Genomic DNA, 24295 nt, shown 5'->3' on the forward strand with positions numbered 1-24295 from the left:
ATCCCCCTGTTAGATAACTACAGTTAATAACATATTGTTATTATTTCAAATTGTTGAAAGGAGGATGTTGAATGTTCCCAACACAAAAAAATGATAAATGTTTAAGATGACGGATATGCTAAGTACACTGACCTGATCCCTATATGTAATATGTAGATACATCAGCATGTACCCCATAAATATACACAAGTGTTATTTATACGTCAATTAAGAATAAAATTAAAAATTAAAATTTGATTTAAAATATTATACATATAATCTGCTTCTTGGGTACTATCTTGAATATGATAGATAAGGATATTGAAGCTCAAAGAAATTAAGTACTTTTTTTCCCAATCTACTTTAAAAACGTAATCTAGTCAATTTTATCCTAATTATGTCTTCAAGAAATAACTATATGGGCCAGGCGCGGTGGCTCACGCCTGTAATCCTAGCACTCTGGGAGGCTGAGGCGGGCGGATTGCTCAAGGTCAGGAGTTCGAAACCAGCCTGAGCAACAGCGAGACCTTGTCTCCACTATAAATAGAAAGAAATTAATCGGCCAACTAATATATATAGAAAAAATTAGCCGGGCGTGGTGGCGCGTGCCTGTAGTCCCAGCTACTCGGGAGGCTGAGGCAGTAGGATTGTTTGAGCCCAGGAGTTTGAGGTTGCTGTGAGCTAGGCTGACACCATGGCACTCACTCTAGCCTGGTCAAAGTGACACCCTGTTTCAAAAAAAAAAAAAAAAAAGAAATAACTATATGAAAAGCAAAGTACAATTTAGAACTGGAACACCAATTTGAGGACAATTGTGTGGACACTGTGGAGCATGTTGCTAAGGCAGAATGGAGTAAAACATCCTGGGAATAAAAGAAAAATAGAATCAGAGAGTAGAATGCTGATTAGCAGAGGCTGGAGGTAGGGGCCAAGGGTGTTAGGGAGTTGTTGGTCAAAGAATAATAAAATTCAGTTAGATAAGAAGAGTAATTTTGAGAGATCAAATGTACAACACGGTGACTATAGTTAACAATTTTTTTGTAAAGACAGGGTCTCACTATGTTTCTCAGGCTAGTCTTTAACTCCTGGTCTCTAGTAATCCTCCTGCCTTAGCCCCCCCCAGAATGCTAGGATAACGGGAGTGAGCCACCAAGCCCAGCAATAGGTACTGTATTCTTAAAAAGCATTGAGAAAGTGGCTGGGTACGGTGGTTCACATCTGTAATCCTAGCATTAGAAGGCTGAGGAGGGTAGATCCCTTGAGGTCAGAAGTTTGAAACTAGCCTGAGCAAGAGGATCTAGACCCTGTCTCTACCAAAAATAGAAAAAATTAGCCAGGTGTGTTGGTGTGGTCCCAGCTATTCTGGAGGCTGAGGCAGGAGAATCATCTGAACCCAGAAGTTTGAGGTTGCAATGATGATGCCACTGAATTCTACCCAAGGCAACAGAGTGAGACTCTGCCTCAAACAAAAGGAAAAACAAAAACTGAGAGAGTAGATTTTATTTTATTTTATTTTTTTGAGATAGAGTCTCACCTTTGTTGCCCAGGCTAGAGTGCCATGGCGTCAGCTTAACTCACAGCAACCTCAAACTCCTGGGCTCAAGCAATCCTACTGCTTCAGCCTCCTAAGTAGCTGGGACTACAGGCATGCACCACCATGCCCGGCTGATTTTTTCTATATATATTTGTTGGCCAATTAATTTCTTTCTATTTATAGTAGAGACGGGTCTCACTCTTTCCCAGGTTGGTTTCAAACTCCTGACCTTGAGCAATCTGCCTGCCTCAGCCTCCCAGAGTGCTAGGATTACAGGCGTGAGCCACAGCGCCTGGCAGAGAGAGTAGATTTTAAGTATTCTCACCAGAAAAAAAGGTATTTTTGGTGCCTATGTTAATTAGTTCAATCTAGCCATTCTACAATGTATACATATGTCAAAACAAGTTGACATGATAAATATAATTTTTATTTGTAAATTTAAAAATTAGTTTTTTAAAAGTCTATGTTTCAGTCTCCTTAGATAATCAAAGAAATGAATCATTATTTACAGTTAGAGGTTCCTATTACTATCACTTTAATTAACCCCCATTTAGCAAACTATAAACTCTTTGAAAATGGTTTCAGTGATTCTTTCAAAAATAGTAAGAAAGAGAGAAGGTAAATAAAACTGGACTACTTAGCAGTCACTCTGGAAAGAAATGGAAAGAAACTTTAAGGAAGAAAACCAGATAGTATACCCAAACTCCTTTCCCTAATAGAGTCACATACTTGAAACTCTTTGGAGAGAAGAAAAGTTAATCTGGGAACCAGTTCTGAAAACATCATTTCTGTTAATTTTACCTTGTAGAAAGCTCTATTTTTCTGCATCCTTTTACCCTATAGAGTATTAAGAAAACAATTAATACATAAACCTAAGTATCCTATGAATTGCGTATATAATTTAGTGTACTGTTTCCTAGTTGAAGATATTTCCTTACAATTTTGCTAATTTTTCTTTGACATAGTTATTTAATACAACACATACAAAAGAAGAAATTAAAAAGAAAAACTTTTGGTAAACCTAAAAAGGTATAGTGGCATGGTTTTTTATTTTATTTGATCCATACCTTCGGTGGAATTGGAAATTTTCTATAGTCTTTCTGTGAATCAACAGAAGTGAACGGTGGTGAGGTGGATTCAATTTTATTATGGCTCTGAGGTTTGAAGTCCGAGACTTCGGAAATTATATCCTTTAAATTAAGTGGTGTCTGTTGTCTCTGCTTTGCTGATTGATTAGCTATTGGATTAGAATGGACTCCGGATTGCAAGGAAGGCGCAGAAGATACTAAATTCAAACAATGGTCCTGTTGTTTGGTCTTGTTAATAGTGCTTGGGTTAACCACAGTATTAGATTCTCTTTCACCATTTACATTGTTTTCCTCCTCACTTGAATCATCTGGCAAAATAATTCTGGAAAATTTCTTTTTTGAATGTGCACAATTTTGTTTCATCATTTGTTTTAGCATTACTGCACGTCGAGTTTTATATTTTTTACTCCCATTTGCAAAGCAATCTTCATTTATTAAGTTGAAATCAACACAAACTTCTTCTTCACTTGATTGGCTTTTGCAAGACTCCCCTTCATCAACACAAAAACTATCTTCTAAATAGGTTTCATCTTGTTCAGGAATCTAAAATAATAACACAAAAATATTTTAAATAACAGGTATTTGACATATACTTTTAAGCACATGAGATCTTCATTAATATTCATTTCATTTACTTTATTAATTCAGTCACTTACCAACTAATAAATACATATACTGAGTAAATTCTTTATGGAGGAAAATGGCAAGTTTCAGGATAAAGAAAAAGGATGATTTACCCCATAGAAATTTATAATCTAGTGCAGGTAGCCAGAAAAGTAAACAGGTGATAAATTATAAATGCTATATAATAAGCACAATGGAAATACAGAGAGTACATATTACCAAGCTGAACGTGGTAATTTATAAGCAAGCAATACTAATATGAATTTTTATTTATAAATGAAATATAATCTAAGTTTTAGACTCTAATATTTTTATGACAAAAATTAAAGCAAACTATGACAGTGTATGAAAATTTAAAAAATAACTAGATGGTGAAATTCTATTCACTTCCTTTAAACATTCTAATTGAAAATTTCATAGTATATTCTAGGTAGCTCAAATTAAAGAAAAGATAATTTGATCAAATTAAGACTAAAAGGGATCTTGGGAATTCATTTGGTCTACAGCAGAAATTATCCCAAACAGTGCTGGTGGTCTAGTTTTAGAAACAAAATGGAGGCTTCATTGATAGAACATATTTCAACATCACCACTAGGAAATTCTTCATTATATTTCTATAGTTCATACCTGTGAGAAAATGTTTATGTTGCTATGTTTCTTATGGATTATTTTGTACTTAGTGCTCATCAATGGACTACGCACAGATTTCATGTAAATAGCTCTCATTTCAGAATCTGTATAAAGATAATAAGAATTTAAAATAATATGGCAAAATTATTTAAACGAAAACTGTCAAAGTATTTAACTTCAGCTAGTTATACATGATTCAAACACAAAAGATAATATATATTGAAAGATGTCTAAAAGCAATTATTCAAAATTGCAAAGTTAGGAGTTTTGCCTTTGAAATCATATCTAGTTGTGTAACCATGGACAATTTATTTAAGTTCTCTGCCTTAGCTATCTCTCTATTCTGAAAAATGATGATTAATTAGGACAGTGCCTTTTCATTAAAAATAAAGGTATATAAGGCCGGGCGCTGTGGCTCACGCCTGTAATCCTAGCTCTTGGGAGGCCGAGGCGGGCGGATTGCTCAAGGTCAGGAGTTCAAAACCAGCCTGAGCAAGAGCGAGACCCCGTCTCTACTATAAATAGAAATCAATTGGCCAACTGATATATATATATAAAAAATTAGCCGGGCATGGTGGCGCATGCCTGTAGTCCCAGCTACTCAGGAGGCTGAGGCAGAAGGATCACTCGAGCCCAGGAGTTTGAGGTTGCTGTGAGCTAGGCTGACGCCACGGCACTCACTCTAGCCTGGACAACAAAGCGAGACTCTGTCTCAAAAAAAAATAAATAAATAAAAAAAAAATAAAAAATAAAGGTATATAAAGACCTTAGGACTATACCTGATTTATAGAAGTATTCAAAACACAGAAGAAATCCAGGCAGAAAAGAAAACATGCACTAAAAACATTAAAAGTCATAGTCAATAGTAAGTCTGTTTCATAATTTTCATTAAGCAAAAATCAGGAAACATGGGGGTTTTTATTTATGTCTATCATTTTTAAAAGTTATAATAAAGGGTACTTAAGAAATGATACATAAATACAAAAGATATATGATTTTCAAAGTATTTTTTAAAAAGCTTTGAAATCATACATATTTCAAATGCATTGTGTCTAAAATGGAATTTCAGATCTCTCCACTCTCCGTCCAAACTGCTCCATCTGCAGTTTTCCAAATATCGGATAACAGCAACTACATACTTCCTGTTGCTCAAGCCCACTGACTCTTCTTTGTCTTTCTAATCCATTGGAAAATCCTGTCAGCTTTATGTATCCAGAAACCAATCTTTCTCACCCTCCTCAGTGCTACCATCTTGGTAGAAGCCACCATCATTCTTGACTGGATTAGTGCAACAGCCTCTTAACTTGTCTCCTTCTACTTTTGTTCCCCCATAGGCCATTATCAAAACAGATGCTAGTGAAATTCTACTAAAATATATCAGATCATGATCTAACTGCTCACTATTTCATTTCCTGCTACTTCTTTTCTCCCTCATTCCAGCCACAAAGCTGTTCCTAGAACAGGCCAGATGCACTCCTGCCTCAGAGCCCTTACACTGGCTGTTGTCTTTCTATCAACATTCTTCCACCAGATTATACTGTAAATCTGCAAAAGCCACTTCTGTTAATGAACATCTAGGACATAAAACCTTATCTTGCAAATCATATCAGTATCAAAGATATAGTACTGAGAACTTTATCTTTAAACACTTTTTTTTCTTTAAAGTCATGAACTTTGGGAAACTTTGCTGTTTTAAATAACATCAGAGATTGCAAGAGCAGACTAAATGGTGAGATCTGTGAAAGATCAGAATACTGAAGAGCCAATCAGAGTGTTTTTCACTTCTGTTATAGCCAATCTGAATCATCTGCTACAAATTATTATATATAAGATCTGCTCAAGCAGGTCTTCCCTACTTGGCAAATTTAATAAATTTATCTTTGTGTCTCAGTTTGTTTTAACAATCCACATCACTAAAGACCTCTTCTTCTAGTGTTTGATCAAATGTCACATTCTCAATGTGGCCTATTACTAAAGACCTTAATTATAATTGCAACTTATCCACTATTTATACCCTTAACGCCATCCAGCCACTACAAATCCTTATCCTGTTCAATTTGTTCCATTTTTTCTATAACTTTTTCTTTTTTTTTGAGACAGAGTCTCGCTTTGTTGTCCAGGCTAGAGTGAGTGCCGTGGCGTCAGCCTAGCTCACAGCAACCTCAAACTCCTGGGCTCGAGCGATCCTCCTGCCTCAGCCTCCCGAGTAGCTGGGACTACAGGCATGCGCCACCATGCCCGGCTAATTTTTTCTATATATATTAGTTGGTCAATTGATTTCTTTCTATTTATAGTAGAGACGGGGTCTCGCTCTTGCTCAGGCTGGTTTTGAACTCCTGACCTTGAGCAATCCACCCGCCTCAGCCTCCCAGAGTGCTAGGATTACAGGCATGAGCCACCGCGCCCGGCCTCTATAACTTTTTCATCTTACAATATACTAAATAATTTCATTATTATATGTACTGTCTGTTTCTTTTTATTCAAATATAAGCTTCATAAGGAGACATTTTTGTCTATTTTGTTCACTGATATATCCTTCTTAAGTGCCTTACATAGGCACTTAGTAGGCACTAAACACTTATTAAATGAATATTTGATATTTAAGCCACCAAGATCAATTGGGAGAGAAATATTCAAATTAACAGAAACCTATAAATAACCAAGTCTAAAATAAAGTCAGTATTACAGAATTTGAATAAAAATGACCAAATAACTATTTTGCACATACTAAATTTAATTCCCTTTAAAGTCTAATTTCTTTGAAAACTTATTAAGATATTTAAATATAAGCACAATAAAAACATTGAAAAAATTTAAGGCATCATTATAACATTTACCATTTATAGCCTGTGAAAGTTGAGTCTCATCATTTAAGAAATCAAGTAATGACGAATCTTGTTCATTTTCTGACTCATCATTTTCATCTGATGAAACACATTGTGCATCTTCTTCAGAAAGTTCTGCTTCATCATCTAAAAACCTCCGAGCTACATGCTAAGACAAATTAGAAAACATGAAGATACCTCTGAGAAAAATCATTTTATTTCATGATTGGAAATAGTTCTGGGAAATGGACGTCTTGTCAATGCTTTTAAGATAAAAAATAATAAAAATAGAAAACTCTAAGAAGAAATGAAAAAGTAGCATACCTATTTCAAAATTTCTCTTAATAATTCTGTTATTAGTAAAATAAAGTACAAGTCAGCATATCAGCTTCTGAATGTTTCTTAATAAGCATAAAGTCTCCTGAGTCTTCTGGCTAATTGGTTTTTGTCAGGAAAAATACCACACCAGAAAATAACTAATCAGAAGGCAAAAGCACCGAGAACACTTTTCCAAGTATTTGAATATTGTACAGGGATGAGAAAAACAACGCAATGATTGTAAAAGCAATCATTCTAAAACTTGGATTTCTGTATCTATATTTCCTTCAATTTGATCCATAAGTTCTCAATACATAAGTTTTTTCATCTCATTGTTCAAAATCACAGAATATTGTAAGATAAAAGTATCAGAACACAGAGAAGCAAAAATACTACACTTTTAGATTTTCATGAGAGTAAAAATAACTAAATTATGGGCTGGATGCAATGGCTCACACTTGTAATCCCAGTACTTTGGGAGGCTGAGGCAGGAGGATCACCTGAGGCCAGGAGTTTGAGTATAGCCTGGGCAACATAGTGAGATGCCATTTCTTAAACACAATTGAAAAATTAGCTGGGGGTGGTGGTACATGCCTATAGTCCCAGCTACTTGAGAGGCTGAGGTGGGAGGATCACGTGAGCTGAAGAGTTTCAGCAGGCAGTGAGCTATGAGGATACCACTGCACTCAAGCTTGGGTGACAGAGTAAGACCCCAACTCTTAAAAAAACAAACAAACACTAAATTGGTATCAAAATACTTTTAAAAATTGAAGGTTTTTTTTCTATAAAGAAAATGTATAAAGAAATCTACTTTGATGTGAAAACTTGAAAACAAGATGTTAATAATGATCTTTATTAATAAGATAGATAGATAGATAGATAGATAGATAGATAGATAGATAGATAGATAGATAGATATAGATAGTAAAGAAAGTAAAAAAGATTACCTTTAGGTGCCTCTGTCTCTTTTGGATTTTGATGCCCCTTCTGGCATTCCTGTTACAACCCCTGAAGTCTTCTAATTGTGGATATGGTTTGTAAACATTCTCACTCTCGTCACTAGATGATAATTCTAACTATAATAATTCAAAAAGATTCTTGCATAAGAAAAAAATAGTTGGATTATTTTATCTTAGTATATTTCTAAAAGTTGTCACATTTATTTTCATTTTTCTTTTAAAATATTTGGCCCAATAATTTCTTCTTAGACAAATAATATTGCTCTCACAAGTCAGAGTCATGTTATAAAAACATACTACTTAAGAATTTAAAAACCAGTAACTTAGGTAACCTAAATACTAAATTACGTAATATAAGTAATACTAGTATAGGTATTCATTCAATTTAGTATTACATCAAAAATATTTGATGAAAATTTGTATGTTTAGTTTAACAGTGTTTTCTTCAGAAGATCCTCAAGGGCTTCACAAAAAATAATTAAGTCTGTAAATTTGGCTGTCAACATCAGTCCAAACATACAGGAATCTTTTCGAGTCAAGAATCCAATATAATAACAAATTTTTACTATGAGGCCTAGTACTGTATATCTTATAGAATCATATAAAACCAGTCAAATGAAGCAAAAGTTTATCAAAATAATTTCGATTAACAGGAATAATTTTAGTTTGAAACAGATTGATCATCAACATTATTGATATTTTAATTTACCTCTCATAAGTCAATCAGATGTTGTAGTTAAGGTAGCAAATTCAAGCAATTTTTCTAGTAAAGTTTTATGAGTACACAAGGTTAATATGAACTGGTTGCATTTTTAATTATACAGTCTCTGACTTAACAATAGTTTGGCTTATGATTTTTTGACTACAGTGGTGCAAAGGCAATATGTATTCAGTAGAAACTGTACTTTAAGTACCCATACAACCATTCTGTTTTTCACTTTTAAGTACAGTATTCAATAAATTACATGTGATATTCAATAATTTATTATAAAATAGGTTTTGTGTTAGATAATTTTGCCCTACTGTGGGCTAAAAGTGTTCTGAGTACATTTACAGTAGGCTAGGCTAAGCTATGATGTTTGGTAGCTTGGGTGTGGTAAATGCATTTATCAGGATATTACTCTATTATTATGTCAAAGAGAATGTGTAATTTTACACAAATTGTCCTAGATTGTATTAGAAAATTAAAACACAGAAGATTTGCTCATCTCCAAATTTAGCTTTCAGCCATAGCTGAGGACAAATGATTATTAGCCTTAAGACCTGCACACCTACCCAAACTTCAGATTCACAGCCATCAATGCCTGCCAGACACTGTCACTTTACTATTCCACAAGAACCTCAAACTCAAACATGTTCAACATGGAATCACCATTTCTTTCTTATCTTCTCTAAATTTGTGACACACTTGCCAAACAGTCCAATCCCAAAACCACAGGGTCATCTTAGACTCTTTCCTTTCCTTCTTTCAAACCCACTCAGTAATCAAATGAATGAATAAGGACTTCCAAAAACTGACCCAAATTTTTCTCCAATTTTACTTCCTGGAACTCTTTTATCTTTACAATCTAAAATAGAGACAGTGTTTTCCACCTTTGAGTCATTCTTTAAGCTATTCATTTGTTAATGCCTTCCCTCTCCCTTCTTTTGCCTAACTGCCACACACACTTTAAGATTTAACTAGGGTATCATCTTCAAGAAGCTTGCCAGAGGCCGGGCGCTGTGGCTCACGCCTGTAATCCTAGCTCTTGGGAGGCCGAGGCGGGCGGATTGCTCAAGGTCAGGAGTTCAAAACCAGCCTGAGCAAGAGCGAGACCCCGTCTCTACTATAAATAGAAAGAAATTAATTGGCCAACTGATATATATATAAAAAAAAAATTAGCCGGGCATAGTGGCGCATGCCTGTAGTCCCAGCTACCCGGGAGGCTGAGGCAGAAGGATCACTCGAGCCCAGGAGTTTGAGGTTGCTGTGAGCTAGGCTGACGCCACGGCACTCACTCTAGCCTGGGCAACAAAGCAAGACTCTGTCTCAAAAAAAAAAAAAAAAAAAAGAAGAAGCTTGCCAGAACTCCAAATATCTGGGCCAGGCGTCCTCAAACTACAGCCCGTGGGCCACATGTGGGTGTTTTTGCCCGTTTGTTTTTTTTACTTCAAAATAAGATATGTGCAGTGTGCATAGGAATTTGTTCATAGTTTTTTTTAAACTATAGTCCGGCTCTCCAACAGTCTGAGGGACAGTGAACTGGCCCCCCATTTAAAAAGTTTGAGGACCCCTGATGTAGGCTAAGGAATTAACTTTTCTTATCACTCAATGTAAAACATTATATTGAAATTATCTGTTAATTTATCTGTCTCTTCTATTAGATTATAGGTGATTTAAGGCAGCATCAGGATATATTCTTCATAGTATCCTCAGCATCTTACACAGTAGATACATAGTAGGTATTTAATGAATGTTTGCTGAATTGCTGAAGTGTACTGATAAATGTAGGATGCTTTTAAGGGAGTCTAAAATTATCCAATATTTATATTTATTGTGCTTAGAGTGACTGTATTCTGAAAACTAACAGAAGATAGAAATTCTAATCACATAGGATATAATATCAATTTTTCTATTAACCACATACTTGTAAGATTAAATATATGTATTTATCTATAAACATTTTTCCTATAATATTTATTCCAAAGGAATTTGGATTACTATGCATTATCTGTTATTTACTTACTCTGTTTAAAGGAACCCTGCGTTTTTTGACAGCATGAAGTGGAGAATCAACTTCACTATTTTTCTGATCCTAGGTAAAGTAAATAAATAAAGTAAAAAAGTAACAAAAGTCTCAGCAGAAGCTCAAGACAGAGAATAAAAAAGAATAGCCTTTTATAGGATTACATTATTGTAATTACTGAATGACTTACCTCAGGGGATTTTAAGACATTTTCTTTTGCTTTTTTACTTTTTCTTCGGAAAATCTCATCATCTTCACTTTCATTACTTGTTAGTAATTGTTCATCTATAATTTATTTTAAAAAATAATGAATCTGGTCAATAGATTTAAGTTTACCCAATGATAACGATCTATTTTATTAATGGCTACAATAAGAATTGTTTCTGGCAATCTCAACATTTATTCACTTCCCAAAAAGACAGTTTTTCAGAAATAAGTTTGGCTGAAAAGTCAGCATGGGAAGAGATAAAAAAATAAAAGTGCTGTTGAAGAAAATAAGATAATAGCTTTTGCTAATAAACACATATTTGAATGGGGTTCAAGTTTATCTGAAATGAGGGCAGAAAAAGGTAGAGAAATAATTTTATTAGTCAATGAACCTAGAATTTACCTCTAAAATCTATTGTATTTTTTCTATCTTTTGTGTCTTATTCTCTTCCTATTTAAAGGAGTCAAAACATGAAAATGCAGGCTATAAAAGAATACATGAAAAGATTCTTTATGTATGGGTACACATGCATATGTATATGTGTGTTTGTATACAAGAATGAAATAAAATTTGGTAAGATATTCAATAAAATATTATAACTAGAACTACACGTTTGGGGGGGTGGAGGAATGTTAAAAACAAAATCCTCATGGATGAAATCAAATGCTTCACATTTTCAGGTTCTTAACCAAAGTTCTATTTTTGCACTTTCATAAAGTTTTAATAGAAGACACCTTTTTGTGTTTTCATGAAACCTTCCATAAGAGCTTTGTGGCAGTTGTGTGTTCACAAATTCTTTGATACTCCTCTCTTTGACAAGTGGATCATAATTCCTCTCCCCTTGAGTGTGGGCCAGACTTAGTGACTTAACAAAAGACTATAATGGGAGTGAAAGTGTATTATTTATGAGTCTAGGTCATAAAAGGCATTGTGGCCTCAACCTTGCTCTGTTTTATTGCTTGCACTAGGAGAAGCCAGATGCTATGTTTTAAGGATGTAGCAAGCAACCCTATGGAGAGGTCCACATGGCAAGAAACCAAGGCTTCCTACCAACAGTGATATGAATGAGCCATCTTAAAAGCAGATCCTCCAAACCTATTCAAGCTTTCAGATAACTGCAGCCCTGGCCAATGTCTTGACTGCAACCCCATGAAATATCCTAAGCCAGAACCACTCAACTAAGCCACATTTGAACTCCTCACTCACAGAAACCTTGATAATAAAAATGTTTTATTATTTTAAGTCATTAAATTTTGGGGTTAGTTTGTTATGAAGTAATAGGTACATAAGACAGATTTGGGGACCTAGAAATAAGGAGTTGCCCTAACTTAAACTGAGAAAGTAGTTTTCGAACAAGATAATGGGCAGAAGATGAAAGAACTTTCAGGAGAGTTTTCACGAAGGCTTGAAGAGCCTCAAAGAAATTGTAGAAACAGGCTGGGCACAGTGGCTCATGCCTGTAATCCTAGCACTCTGGGAGGCTGAGGCCGGTGGATCGCTCAAGGTCAGGAGTTCAAAACCAGCCTGAGCAAGAGCGAGACCCCGTCTCTACTAAAAATAGAGAGAAATTAACTGACCAACTAAAAATATATAGAAAAAATTAGCTGGGCATAGTGGCGCATGCCTGTAGTCCCAGCTACTCGGGAGGCTGGGGCAGAAGGATCGCTTGAGCCCAGGCGTTTAAGGTTGCTGTGAGCTAGGCTGATGCCAAGGCACTCACTCTAGCCTGGGCAACAGAGTGAGACTCTCTCTAAAAAAAAAAAAAAAAAGAAAAGAAATTGTAGGAACAATAAGGCCATTGAGGAGGCAATGGATATAGCCTTAAAGAAAAGTAAGGAAAATCCTACTGGAAATTGGAGGAAAAGAAATCCTTTATGTAGTACCAGAAAGTTTAGCAACATTGTAGTTAATATGAAAAGCATAAAAAGTACCTAATAAATGAGGCAATCTAGCAAAGACTTCCAGACAAAATATTTTAAAATACCATCTAATGCTTTTTGCTGTTGGAGTTAAAGGCAAAAGGAGAGAAATAAAGGCAGGACTATTAAACATGAAACAATTGGGACTTGCTGATTTGGAAAATTCCCAGACTCTCCACGTGGCAAACAATGCTAAAATTAAGAAATCTTCTAATCAAAGATCAAATCCAGAGGACTGCCAGGAAAATATTGTAAAGCTGAGGGTGCAGTTGTAAATGCTTTGTTAAGACCTCAGAAATATCAAAGGTGGTACCTCAGAGTACCAATAAGTCAGACAAAAGGTCCCTTAAATATTTCAAGTATGCTCGTCAAACAACAGACTTTCTAACAATCTTAGGGAATTGCCTTCAGATATCTCAGCAGAAGCTCAACGTAGAGAAGAACTTTTCTTCCAAAGATTTGTGAGCATGGATAGTGTTAATGGAATGAACCCCAATAAGATTCATAAGAGACTCACGAAGATTTATGAGAATTATATTAGAAGAAATGCATATAGCTACAAATGAAAAGAATGGAGACATTAAAAATTGAAAATAAGCCTTGGGACCCACAAATTTTTACAGCAGGAAGCAGGCTAAAAAATTCAAAGGTGCTGCCTGTTATGAAAAGGACCAAGTACCTAAGATCATGGAGAATCATTCCTAGGCTCCGAGTACTAATGAAGGAACTTCCAGGCTCGGCTCTGCTGGATTTCAGAATGGCCATGGACTAGTGATTCCTATGTACCTTCAATCACTCCCCAACCCCTTTTGAACACACCATCTTGGAAGCAGATTCTCCATGCCAGTCAAGCCTTCCTTCAGATGACTACAACCCCAGTTGAAATCCTAAGCCGGAACCACTCAGCTAAGCAACTTTCAAATTCCTGACCTACAGAAACTGTGAGATAAATGTTTATTTTTAAGCCACTCAGTTGTCTGGAGTAATTTATTAAACAGCAATAGATAACTAACACAAACTGCTCAGGAAATTTTTCCTCACGCTCTATTAATAAAACATCTGTCTAGACAGATAAACTTGAATGATTCATTTCTGCAGATCAGCACTATATAAATCAACTGTTTTTCTTTCTTTGTTACCTTCTAAGGAAGCCAGAGTTAAATGCAGGACTCAGCTATAGTAACCAACTCATTCCAGGAGACTTTCTTTTTAAAACTGCTTTAGTGGTATTTTAATGAAATAGTTTTATACATATAACGTGGTAAATGACTTTAAATTCTCTCTTTGAATTAGGTGGAATGAAAAATACTAAAAAAAATTCACTAATAGTGTTAATCAGTGAGTGACAATTTGATGGTGAGTACAAGTGGAGCCTATTCTTCTGATCTTGTGATACCTCACTTCGGATAATGGGCTCAAGCTCAATCCAGGAAAATATAAGAGGTGCTAGATCACTGTCATTTTCTTATGATTGAGTAATATTCCATTGTATACATATACCAAATTTTAATAATTCACACATGAATTCACAGGCACTTGGGTTGTTTCCACATCCTTGCAATAGTGAATTGTGCCGCCATAAACACTGATTAACACTATGGTGCTCATATGGTAGCAATATTCTCCAGGGATTAGGGGGTTGCGGGGGTAAACTCACAACTAAAGGACACAGTGAGCATTGTAGAGGGAAAGGGCATGCCTCTAACCCTTGCTTTGGTGAGGCAAAGATATAAAATGTAACCGAAGTGTTTATACCCTCATAATACCCTGAAATTAAAAAAAAAAAAAATCACTAATAATTCCCTAATATATATGTGCTCATAATTATATTGCTCATGATTAATAGTTAATTATCATGCTAGAAGGAAAGTTTTAATAAAAATCTGACACAATGATTTTACCCATTAACATAACAGTATTAAAGCAAATATTGAAGGCTCACAGGCAACATACACTTAGTAAAAATACATATATCAGGTACACTCTGAATTATGCAGAATAGTTAGGTTTTAAAATTAAATGTATTTAACTTTTTCTTTGAAATGCTTTCATCTTAAATAGAATATTCATGAATCATGCCTTCTATGCTAATAAAAATAATGTAATAAGGAAAAGATTTACAGAGGAAACTCATTTTTTTTATTTCAGGATATTATGGGGGTACAGATATTTTGGTTACAAGTAATGCCTTTGCCTTGCCCACGCCAGGGCTATAGCATGCCCTTCCCTCATACAGTGCACTCCGCCTTCTTTAGTTGTGAGGAAAGTCTCATTTTATCCTACAACTGCTTTCTCTTCAACCATAAGGAGTAAAGTTCATAAATGGCCTGATACAGTAAGAATTTATAAATAGAGTTGTGTTATGTAGCAGGATTTAAAGCATACTTAAATCATCTTAATACCAAATATCTATCTCTATATTTTCTAATTTTTCTGTAACTGTAAAGTTAGATCACAAAAATCCAGAGATTCCTCTAGATCTTCTATCATATATGGTCTCAATGCTCCAAATACAATTTTTATTTCTCAAATATTTAATACATAAATCCTCAACTTCAAACTATCCTTCCCAAATCTTACATTTTTATTCTTTCTCTTTGCTTTCATCGTTTTATAACACCAAAATTCTTGCTTTACTATTTTCATATCCAAATAGTAAATATTCCTAAGGAGTCAAAATGAAAATCTATATTATGTATATTTTCCCAGTCTAATCTAACTCAAAATTTTATCATCCTCTGAAGATCCTAAATAGCCAATCTTTTATTATTCATTTGGTAGTTATTTCCACAATTTACTGGCATCTTTTCAAATGTGTATCTCACATAATTATGTCTTATAATCAAGACCTGGGGCCAAATCTTATACTTTTGTGTATATTTCAGTGTCTAGCACAATACTTTCCAAATGGCATGAGTCTCAGTAAACATCGATTTAAGAAAAATGTATCAATTATCTAATTCAATATATATTGTAACCATATATTGAGAAATTACATTTGGAAAAATTATATAATTATTCTAAAGTAGTTATTCTAGAAAAAATAATCAGTTTTATAAGGATGGAATCTTACCTTGCCAGGACTGATGTAGATACATTTGACCACTACTTCTAGCTTTTTCTAGAGAAAATTCTGAACAATCAAAAGTTGAATTCAATATTTCTTTGAAACTTTGTAGATTTACTTTTTCTTTACTAGAATCTGGCATCTTAGGCATTTCCTTTCTCATCTTAGAAAATGAGTTCAGTGTCTTTGATTCAGAAAGTGGTGTACTCATAATTTTTTCTCCTACCGGCAAAGAAAACTGAGAATAACCAGGAGACATAAATTCTTTATTTTTTTCTTCACTCAGTGGAAAACACCCCAAATTTGGACTCCGCATATCTTCATTTGATGGGATAGTAATGGTTCCACTTATAAAATTTTCACCATGATCTCTTGCTATTACTGCTTGATTTGAAACATAATTTGCATTGCTTTTCTTCTTAATATCCAAATGCCTTCCAGATAGATCATCTAGAAGTCTATTGTTATTTGTATCTGATGCATGTCCTAATATTTCATCATCAGAATCTGGACTATGAAATCCTAAATCAAAAGTAACAGAAAATAAATCTCTAGAGCAATCAGAAACATGTTCATTACTCTTCATTTTTTCCTCATGTGTACCTCTCAAATCTTCATGAGATTTCCGAAGATTAGTATCACAGATGATTTGATCTTGGGATTCAGAATTACTGTCCAACAAAAGTTCATCAGAAATTAAGAACTGAGAGACTAGAGCCGTTTCACTTATCATAGTTTTGTCTGACACACATATAGATTTGCCTTTACTGTTCAAGGGAGAATGCCTCACATCATTAAATTCTGTAGTAACATCTTCAAATAATGGTAAACTCTCATCCTGATCGGTGAACAATACTGGGAGGTCATTGTTACCGACATCATTACTGTTTTCTTCAACTAAATTGTTGGCAGGACCTTTGTGTATTTGAACATGATTGTTAAGTACTAAATTTTCCTTTTGAATATCTTTATGTACTTTATCATCACAGTCATAGAAGCTTGGTGCATCAGAAATCTTATCATTAGTTGTACCATAATGGCAACTTTTTTTAGAATGATGATTAGTAAGTTTAAGTGAATTCAATTTTAAATTCTGTTGAGAATTCACAGTTAATTGTGACATCAAATAGGTGGATTTATTATTTTGTAAATGCTCTGCGTAGGGTAATAAAAGCAAATCCTCAAGTGCAAAACCCTCAGCAACTTCATATTCTAAATCTGAGAGTCCACTGAGAGGTGGAGGAGAATGAGATAAAAATCTCTCTACATTAGCTAGTACCTCTTTTGTCAATGAGTGACAATTATAAAACTGATCATCTATTCTAGTAACATAAAGCTCTTCTTCAAATGGAAGAAGCAAGTTAGATGAAACAGATTTTTCACCATTGAAACTGTTATAACCAGAATCTAAAAAATTTCCAGCCAATGAACTAGTAGTTTTATTTGCAAACTGACATTCCATTAATATACATGGCTGATTAATAACATTTTCAGTATTAGTACATGTGGAAGCAACTTCACCTGTATCTAATATCATTGTATCATTTGGTAGGTCTACCTGAAAAATATTTTCAACAGTGGAACTTCTGTCAATGTCTAAAGATTCTATAACACCATTATTATTTTCTTTTGTAAGCTGATCTCTTTTCATTTCTTTAGAAGACTTTCTATGAGTTTGTTTAAAAATTTCAGCACATTGTTCATCAGATTCCATCACTGAGAATGAACTGCCTTGATTTATATTCCTTGTAAAAGAAAATTTGTTGTGAGTAATAAAGGTGCCATTGGCAAAGTCATCATATTCGTTCCTGGGAGCACTAAATGTTGATCTAACATCTTCCATTTGTAAGTAAGATTTAATTTCCAATTCATAGCTGCACTCTCCCTATAAATAAGGAAAATGAAAAAGTCACAAGAAAACAAAATAACAAATCTAAGAGATGAGTTTCATTCTATATTAAAATATTTTCTAAACAATATTACATTGTTCTAATAATTTTCTTTTATACCTTAAAAATTATTCTAATAAATCAAATAAAGTGATAAATTATACTCCTATGGAATTGTGTTATCTTTAGTTGGTTAATTTTTTTGTATAACAGTACTTAATACACAAAAGATTCACGATAACTATTCACAGATATAAATTTAATGAATATATAAGAATCTAAATACTATTTTTAATTTAATTTAACATTTAATTAATTATTCTAACTTCCTAAAAATAGATACTTAAGAAATTAATATATATATTAATGAAAAACACATACAGATGTTAAATGTACTCTTAATGGCAGTAAACTAAGAACGGGTTTTAGAACTTCTGAAATAATGGTATCTGTATGTCTACTAGGCTGTAACCTGGAATGTACTTGTATTCTTAACAAAGTCTTCAATCAAGAACTCTTACAGTGAATTTCTAGGTCTTACTCATCTCTAAGTCAGTACCTAAAACTACAATCTCTAATGTTCTTATTTCTCTTCAAGAATGCTACTTTAATCAGGATTCCTCCACTACTCATGGACCTCAGCAGTTACCTCTCTGCTTTGCTAAATAATAATGTGAGCAAGGCCGAGCGTGGTGGCTCATGCCTGTAATCCTAGCACTCTGGGACGCTGCGGCAGGAGGATCTCTCAAGGCCAGGGAGTTCAAAACCAGCCTTAGCAAGAGCGAGACCCCATCTCTACTAAAAATAGAAAGAAATTAATTGGCCAACTAAAAATATATAGAAAAAATTAGCCAGGCATGGTGGCACATGCCTGTAGTCCGTTATTCAGGAGGCTAAGGCAGGATTGCTTGAGCCCAGGAGTTTGAGGTTGCTGTGAACTAGGCTGATACCACGGCACTCACTCTAGCCTGGGCAATAGTGTGAGATTCTGTCTCAAAAATAAATAAATAAATAAATAATAATGTGAGCAATGTCTGTCTCCGTGATAGTATATATGCTCCACGCAGAATATTTTATCTGATTTGTTCACAGATATGGCCATAAGGCATGGAACAGAGCATGGCACAGGGAAGGCACTCTATAAATATGTTAATTTGAAGGCACACATTTTTCTGGGATCCGCAACTAATTACTTTATTTACAAGTATTCATGAATAATTGCTGATAATGAAAACAGCAGATACAATTTATTGAGAACTTATTATGTGCCGGTTACTATTCTAAGTGCTTTATATATATTTGGTCATTTAATCCCCACAAAAACTCTACAAAGTATCATCATTATCCCTATTTTACAGATGAAACTGAGGCACAAGAAGTTACTTATAGACACAATCACTAAGCAGGAGTTTGAGGTTGCTGTGAGCTAAACTGATGCCACAGCACTCTAGCCTGGGCAACAAAAGTAAGACCGTCTCAAAAAAAAAAAAAGAAACCAATAATTAGCTAAACTCCACCAGGAGATAAGAGAGATACCAAATTACCTACATGATAGAAAATATCTCAATAAATCTCAATCCAACATGAATCCTAAATTAGTTTTACAGTTTATATAAACCATCAAATTTTATACTGATCAATATTTACAGATAATATTCTTCTTCAATTAAATCTATTGCTTCTCTTAAGGTAGAAAACTCATTCCTTATTGAGATCACAAGGAGCTCTACAGAAAAACAAAATATTTCTTATGACTTCAAATTAGGAAAAATAAAAGAACTCTAGTTTCACCATCATACCAGCAAGACAAAGTTACAATAAAACCCTACCTCTTCGTGTCTCATTTCCTCTATCATTTGCATAAGGCTTATAAAGTGGCGGCATCGATCTGAATGATCGACTTGATGCGTAGGAAAAGGATGATCTTGCCACACTCTCCATTCAGAGAGAGAAAGTTGATGAATTCCAATGGTTGGTTCTTGAGTCTTGATTATTTAAAAAAAATAATAAAAATAAAAACTCTCACTGATATTACACAAACTGATTTTTAGAAACATTTATTAATATATAGATAATAAGCCTAATATATTTCAATTCATTTAGGTACTCCCATCTGAAATCTCAGGAGAATAAAGGGAAATGATTTCATAAAGTACAAAGATGCCCTTTTAAATACATTTAAAAAAATTTTTTTAAACACGTTTTTAAAATAACTGTTATATTAGTTACAACTTGACCATATTCCTATTCATATAGTTCCATGATAACTATATGAATATAGTTATATAAATATATTTATATATTTAAGAAAATGTTTAGCTTTAATACTACTAGTTTGCTAGGTTTATATTCCTACACTCTAATAAGAAAGCATTCATCATCTCTCAGAGATCCTAACTCTTCATTATGCCTGCTGCCAATCCTTATTCTCCCTTTTAGTGAATAAAATAAAATTTCTCATAGTCTTTTAAGGCATGTCTTATAAATCTAAAGGGAACAACTTTTCCTGAGGTGGTTCTCCCCAGCTTTTTAGGCACAATGTGCAACCTTTGATCAGTTCTCTTGACTTTCATTCAGTTCTTCAATAATTTGTTCATAATAAACAAAATAAAAAACAACATTTGATTTAGAGTTTTAACTATAATTTCAAAAAATAAAAAAGTTTGTATGAAGATGCTTATGGCAATATAATTTATGTTAGTGAAATATTGAAAAAGACAGGTGTGATGGTGCATGTCTGTAGTACCAGCTACTCAGGAGGCTAAGTGAGAGAATCACCTGAGCCCAGGAGTTTGAGGCCAGCCTGGGCAACAAAAGGAGACCCTAGCTCTTAAAAAAATAAAAAAGAATTCCAAAACACAAAAAGAAAACAGCCAACTGAACTATGGTATATTGCAGAGTGATGTGACAACCATATAAAATTTTGCCTATATAGAAATGTTTAAATTGCAGAAAGTAATAAAAAAGGCAAAACTTATAAAAAAAAAATCACAGCTGTGGAAAAAATGTATGTACAGTAAATAAGAGAATTAGTAGTTTTATAAACTTAAACTTTATGATTCTTTTTCAAATTGATTTACCTTCCAAATTTTTTAAGTAAGTTGACATTCTAATCATGAACATCTCCCAGTACTCCCAAAGCTATTTATTACATGATAATTATAAAGAGCATGTGAAAACATGTTCAACTTACTTGTCTATTTTCCTCATTTTGTAAAGATGGAAACTGAACTTGAGGCAATATTATCTCCTTAATTTCATCATTGCCTCTTAATCTATAAAGCCTGTTCCATAATTTAAATTCTTCTTCTGATAAGAACCAATCTTTCTTTGAGTTACTTTGCTTCATTCCTTCAATTTGAAAAAATAGGTGAAAAGAGGTTAAAAAAATCTGGAAGGCACATACAAAATATCAACTCAAACTCTCTACTTGTTTATGTCTACTCACCTCTACTAAACCACTGATTCTACTTCTTAAAACTAGCATTCTTCATATAAAACCCCTCAGTTTATCACTTCTAGCTTCTAAATCTCCCTCACCCCTTTCTGTCTATGAGATATCCTTTGGTAATTACTTCATTAATAGAACAGGGCCAGGTAGGTGGGCTCACAGTCCTGGCTTCTTTTGGACTCTCTCCATTTTGTTGTGTAAGACATAGCATGAAACAGGGTCAGATAACTTATGAAAACTAGTATCATGATTCTATCCTAACAGTATTGGAAAGTTCATCTGAAGCTTGAGGGGGGAAAAAAGGCCAAGACTTTTAAAAATGGTTTTTAGCTTAAGTCTTAAAGGGAAGGGTAGGAAGAAGAGGAGTAAAGAAAAAAGGAAACAAATCTGTTGTTTTAAAAAAATGACAGAATAAGGCTGGGCGCGGTGGCTCACACCTGTAAATCCTAGCACTCTGGGAGGCGGGTGGATCGCTCAAGGGCAGGAGTTTGAAACCAGCCTGAGCAAGAGCAAGAGCGAGACCTCGTCTCTACTACAAATAGAAAGAAATTAAGTGGCCAACTAATATATATAGAAAAATCAGCCAAGCATGGTGGCGCGTGCCTGTAGTCCCAGCTACTTGGGAGGCTGAGGCAATAGGATCGCTTGAGCTCAGGAGTTTTAGGTTGCTGTGAGCCAGGCTGATGCCACGGCACTCACTCTAGCCTAGGCAACAAAGAGAGACTCTGTCTCAGAAAAAAAAAAAAAAATGACAAAATAGGCCAGGCATTGTGGCTCACGTTTGTAATCCTAGCACTCTGGGAGGCCAAGGTAGGAGGACTGCTTGAGCTCAGGAGTTTTGAGACCAGCCCAAGTAAGAGTAAGACCCTGTCTCTACTAAAAATAGAAAAATTAGCTAGGTGTCACGGTGTGAGTCTGTAGTCCCAGCTAGTCAGGAGGATCACTTGAGCCCAGGAGTTTAAAGTTGCTGTGAGCTAGGCTGATGCCAGGGCACTCTACTCAGGGCAACGGAGTGAGACTCTGTCTCAAAAAACAAAAGAAACAAAACACTCAAAGTAGCATTTCAGCCTCACCTAATTGATACCATCAAGGCACCTAAAGAACTACAGATGGAATTGATTAAACTCTCAGTAGATAACATTTTAAAATCATTGATACTTAGATCCAATTGAAATACGGAAAAATGCAGTAGAATACCCATGCCTTCAGCAACATGCCTGAAACATGCTTTCTTGCTTTTCAAACACTTATTGCTGCGAATCTACATTCTCCTCCCTAACCCAAATCAAGCCATCCTTAAGGTCACAGATGACTGATATCCACCTAGAGAACTAACTCAAACTGTGGGTCTCCATTCTGCAACCAAATATCCAAATTCTTTTCAAAGCAGACACAACAAAGTCATTAAAAGGTTAGTTAACTTTAAAATTAACAAATAGTTTTCATTTTTTGAAATTATTAAGTACACAGTAGTTAGATTTTTACAAAATAATGTACATTTTAAGTATATCTGATTGAAGTTTCTTGAATATGGCCTTCCAACATGAAAAAGTTCCCTACCTGTGTCCTAATTGCTTAAGAAAAACATTTCTGCATAGCTGTGGCATCAGCCTAGCTCACAGTAGATATACTTAAAAATGAAAACTATTAGTCTAGAGAACTAACTGAAACTGTGGGTCTCCATGCTGCAACATGTCTTTCAAAGCAGACACAACAAAGTCATTAAAAGGTTAGTTAACTTTAAAATTAACAAATAGTTTTCAATTCCATCTGTAGTTCTTTAGGTGCCTTAATGGTATCAATTAGGTGAGGCTGAAATGCTACTTTGAGTGTGCTGTCATGATTCTCAAAGTCAGTGAACCTTTCATTGTATTCTCCAATTAATAGTTTATAACAGCTGTGTATTCTTCAGATGGATTCACATATATCATCCTGCTCATCAATGACCTTTGCTAACTGGGGAAAATGTTCATCTGAAATTTCCTTTTGAAGAATTGTTTTGAACAAAGATATGTTTTTTCAAAATGCTTGGATTTTTTGCCACCTATCATATATAGACTTAGTTTTACCTGGCAAAGAAATATTCAAGTTGTTTTGATTTAACATGATACCACATAGAAATGCTGCATTCCTATAGAAATCTTCTATCAATAATTCACATTATTGATTCTGTTCTTCATGAAATTTAACTGTCTGTTCTTGCAGAGATAAAATTTTGGGTAACACCTATCCTTGCAATAGCCAAGGTGCTTTAGAATGATATGGCAAATCCACACTAAATACCTCATGGTTCAACTTTAGCATGTTACAAAACTGACCAAGCCAATGTTGCATTTGTACAAATACAGTTAACAATACTTATAATTTGTTGCAAAGTGTCACTTCAAATAGTTTTAGCACAGAGATTTTGTTGATGCAAGATACAATGAAAAGAAATGACAGCATCTGGATCTGTTAATACTTTTTTTTTTTTGTAATAAGATATCACATGCATAATACTTTTTTAATCTGTTCAATAAACACTTCATGTTTTCCTGTCATGGAAGGTACACCACCTGTACATATATGCACTAAATTTGTCAAATTCATTCCAACTTCATGACATTTATCTTGAAGCCGTTGAAGATATCTATTCCCCATGTTCTGTTCACAAGGGTGCCTAGAGCAAGTAACTCTTTGTAGCAAAGAAAAATTTTAACTCTGGGTCATGAAAAAAAAAAGAAAATCTTCTGTTATGACCCGAATGAAGTATAAAACCTGTGCCAAGTGTCAGTAGTATCAGTTGATTCATCCAAAGTGATTGAATAATATATATTTTCCTTTTGAAGTATTGCAATAAGTTGTTCTGTTAAGTTGAAGTTTAATTTATGCTGCTGATCAATTATGGTTCTCCTTGAAAGAGGCAGCTGTTTGTATTTTGAAACATGAGAGTCTAAGCATCCTAAGATTTTGACAATGCATTCTTTCACAATTTCTACATTACTGAATGAATGGCTTCCCTTTTTTCTTGAATATATAAGCTACTTTATAAGTTGCTTCAGTGGGCATTATTTCCAGATCTTATCACTGCTTGAAAGA

General features: G+C 34.3%; 1 protein-coding gene across 1 annotated transcript in view; it reads right to left on the reverse strand.

The window, feature by feature from the left end:
* Positions 1 to 24295, reverse strand: part of FANCM (FA complementation group M) — a 58521-nt gene that overhangs the window by 5723 nt on the left and 28503 nt on the right. Inside the window, exons 12-20 of the mRNA XM_012782791.3 lie at positions 20960 to 21117; positions 19596 to 19751; positions 15884 to 17762; positions 10874 to 10968; positions 10684 to 10752; positions 7946 to 8074; positions 6693 to 6849; positions 3853 to 3959; positions 2581 to 3144 (exon numbers count right to left, since the gene is read on the reverse strand). Of these exons, the coding sequence (XP_012638245.3) occupies positions 2581 to 3144; positions 3853 to 3959; positions 6693 to 6849; positions 7946 to 8074; positions 10684 to 10752; positions 10874 to 10968; positions 15884 to 17762; positions 19596 to 19751; positions 20960 to 21117 (3314 nt within the window). The remainder of the gene's footprint in view (positions 1 to 2580; positions 3145 to 3852; positions 3960 to 6692; positions 6850 to 7945; positions 8075 to 10683; positions 10753 to 10873; positions 10969 to 15883; positions 17763 to 19595; positions 19752 to 20959; positions 21118 to 24295) is intronic.

The sequence above is a fragment of the Microcebus murinus genome, chromosome 6, assembly GCF_040939455.1.
Source record: "Microcebus murinus isolate Inina chromosome 6, M.murinus_Inina_mat1.0, whole genome shotgun sequence".
Taxonomy (NCBI): Eukaryota; Metazoa; Chordata; class Mammalia; order Primates; family Cheirogaleidae; genus Microcebus; species Microcebus murinus.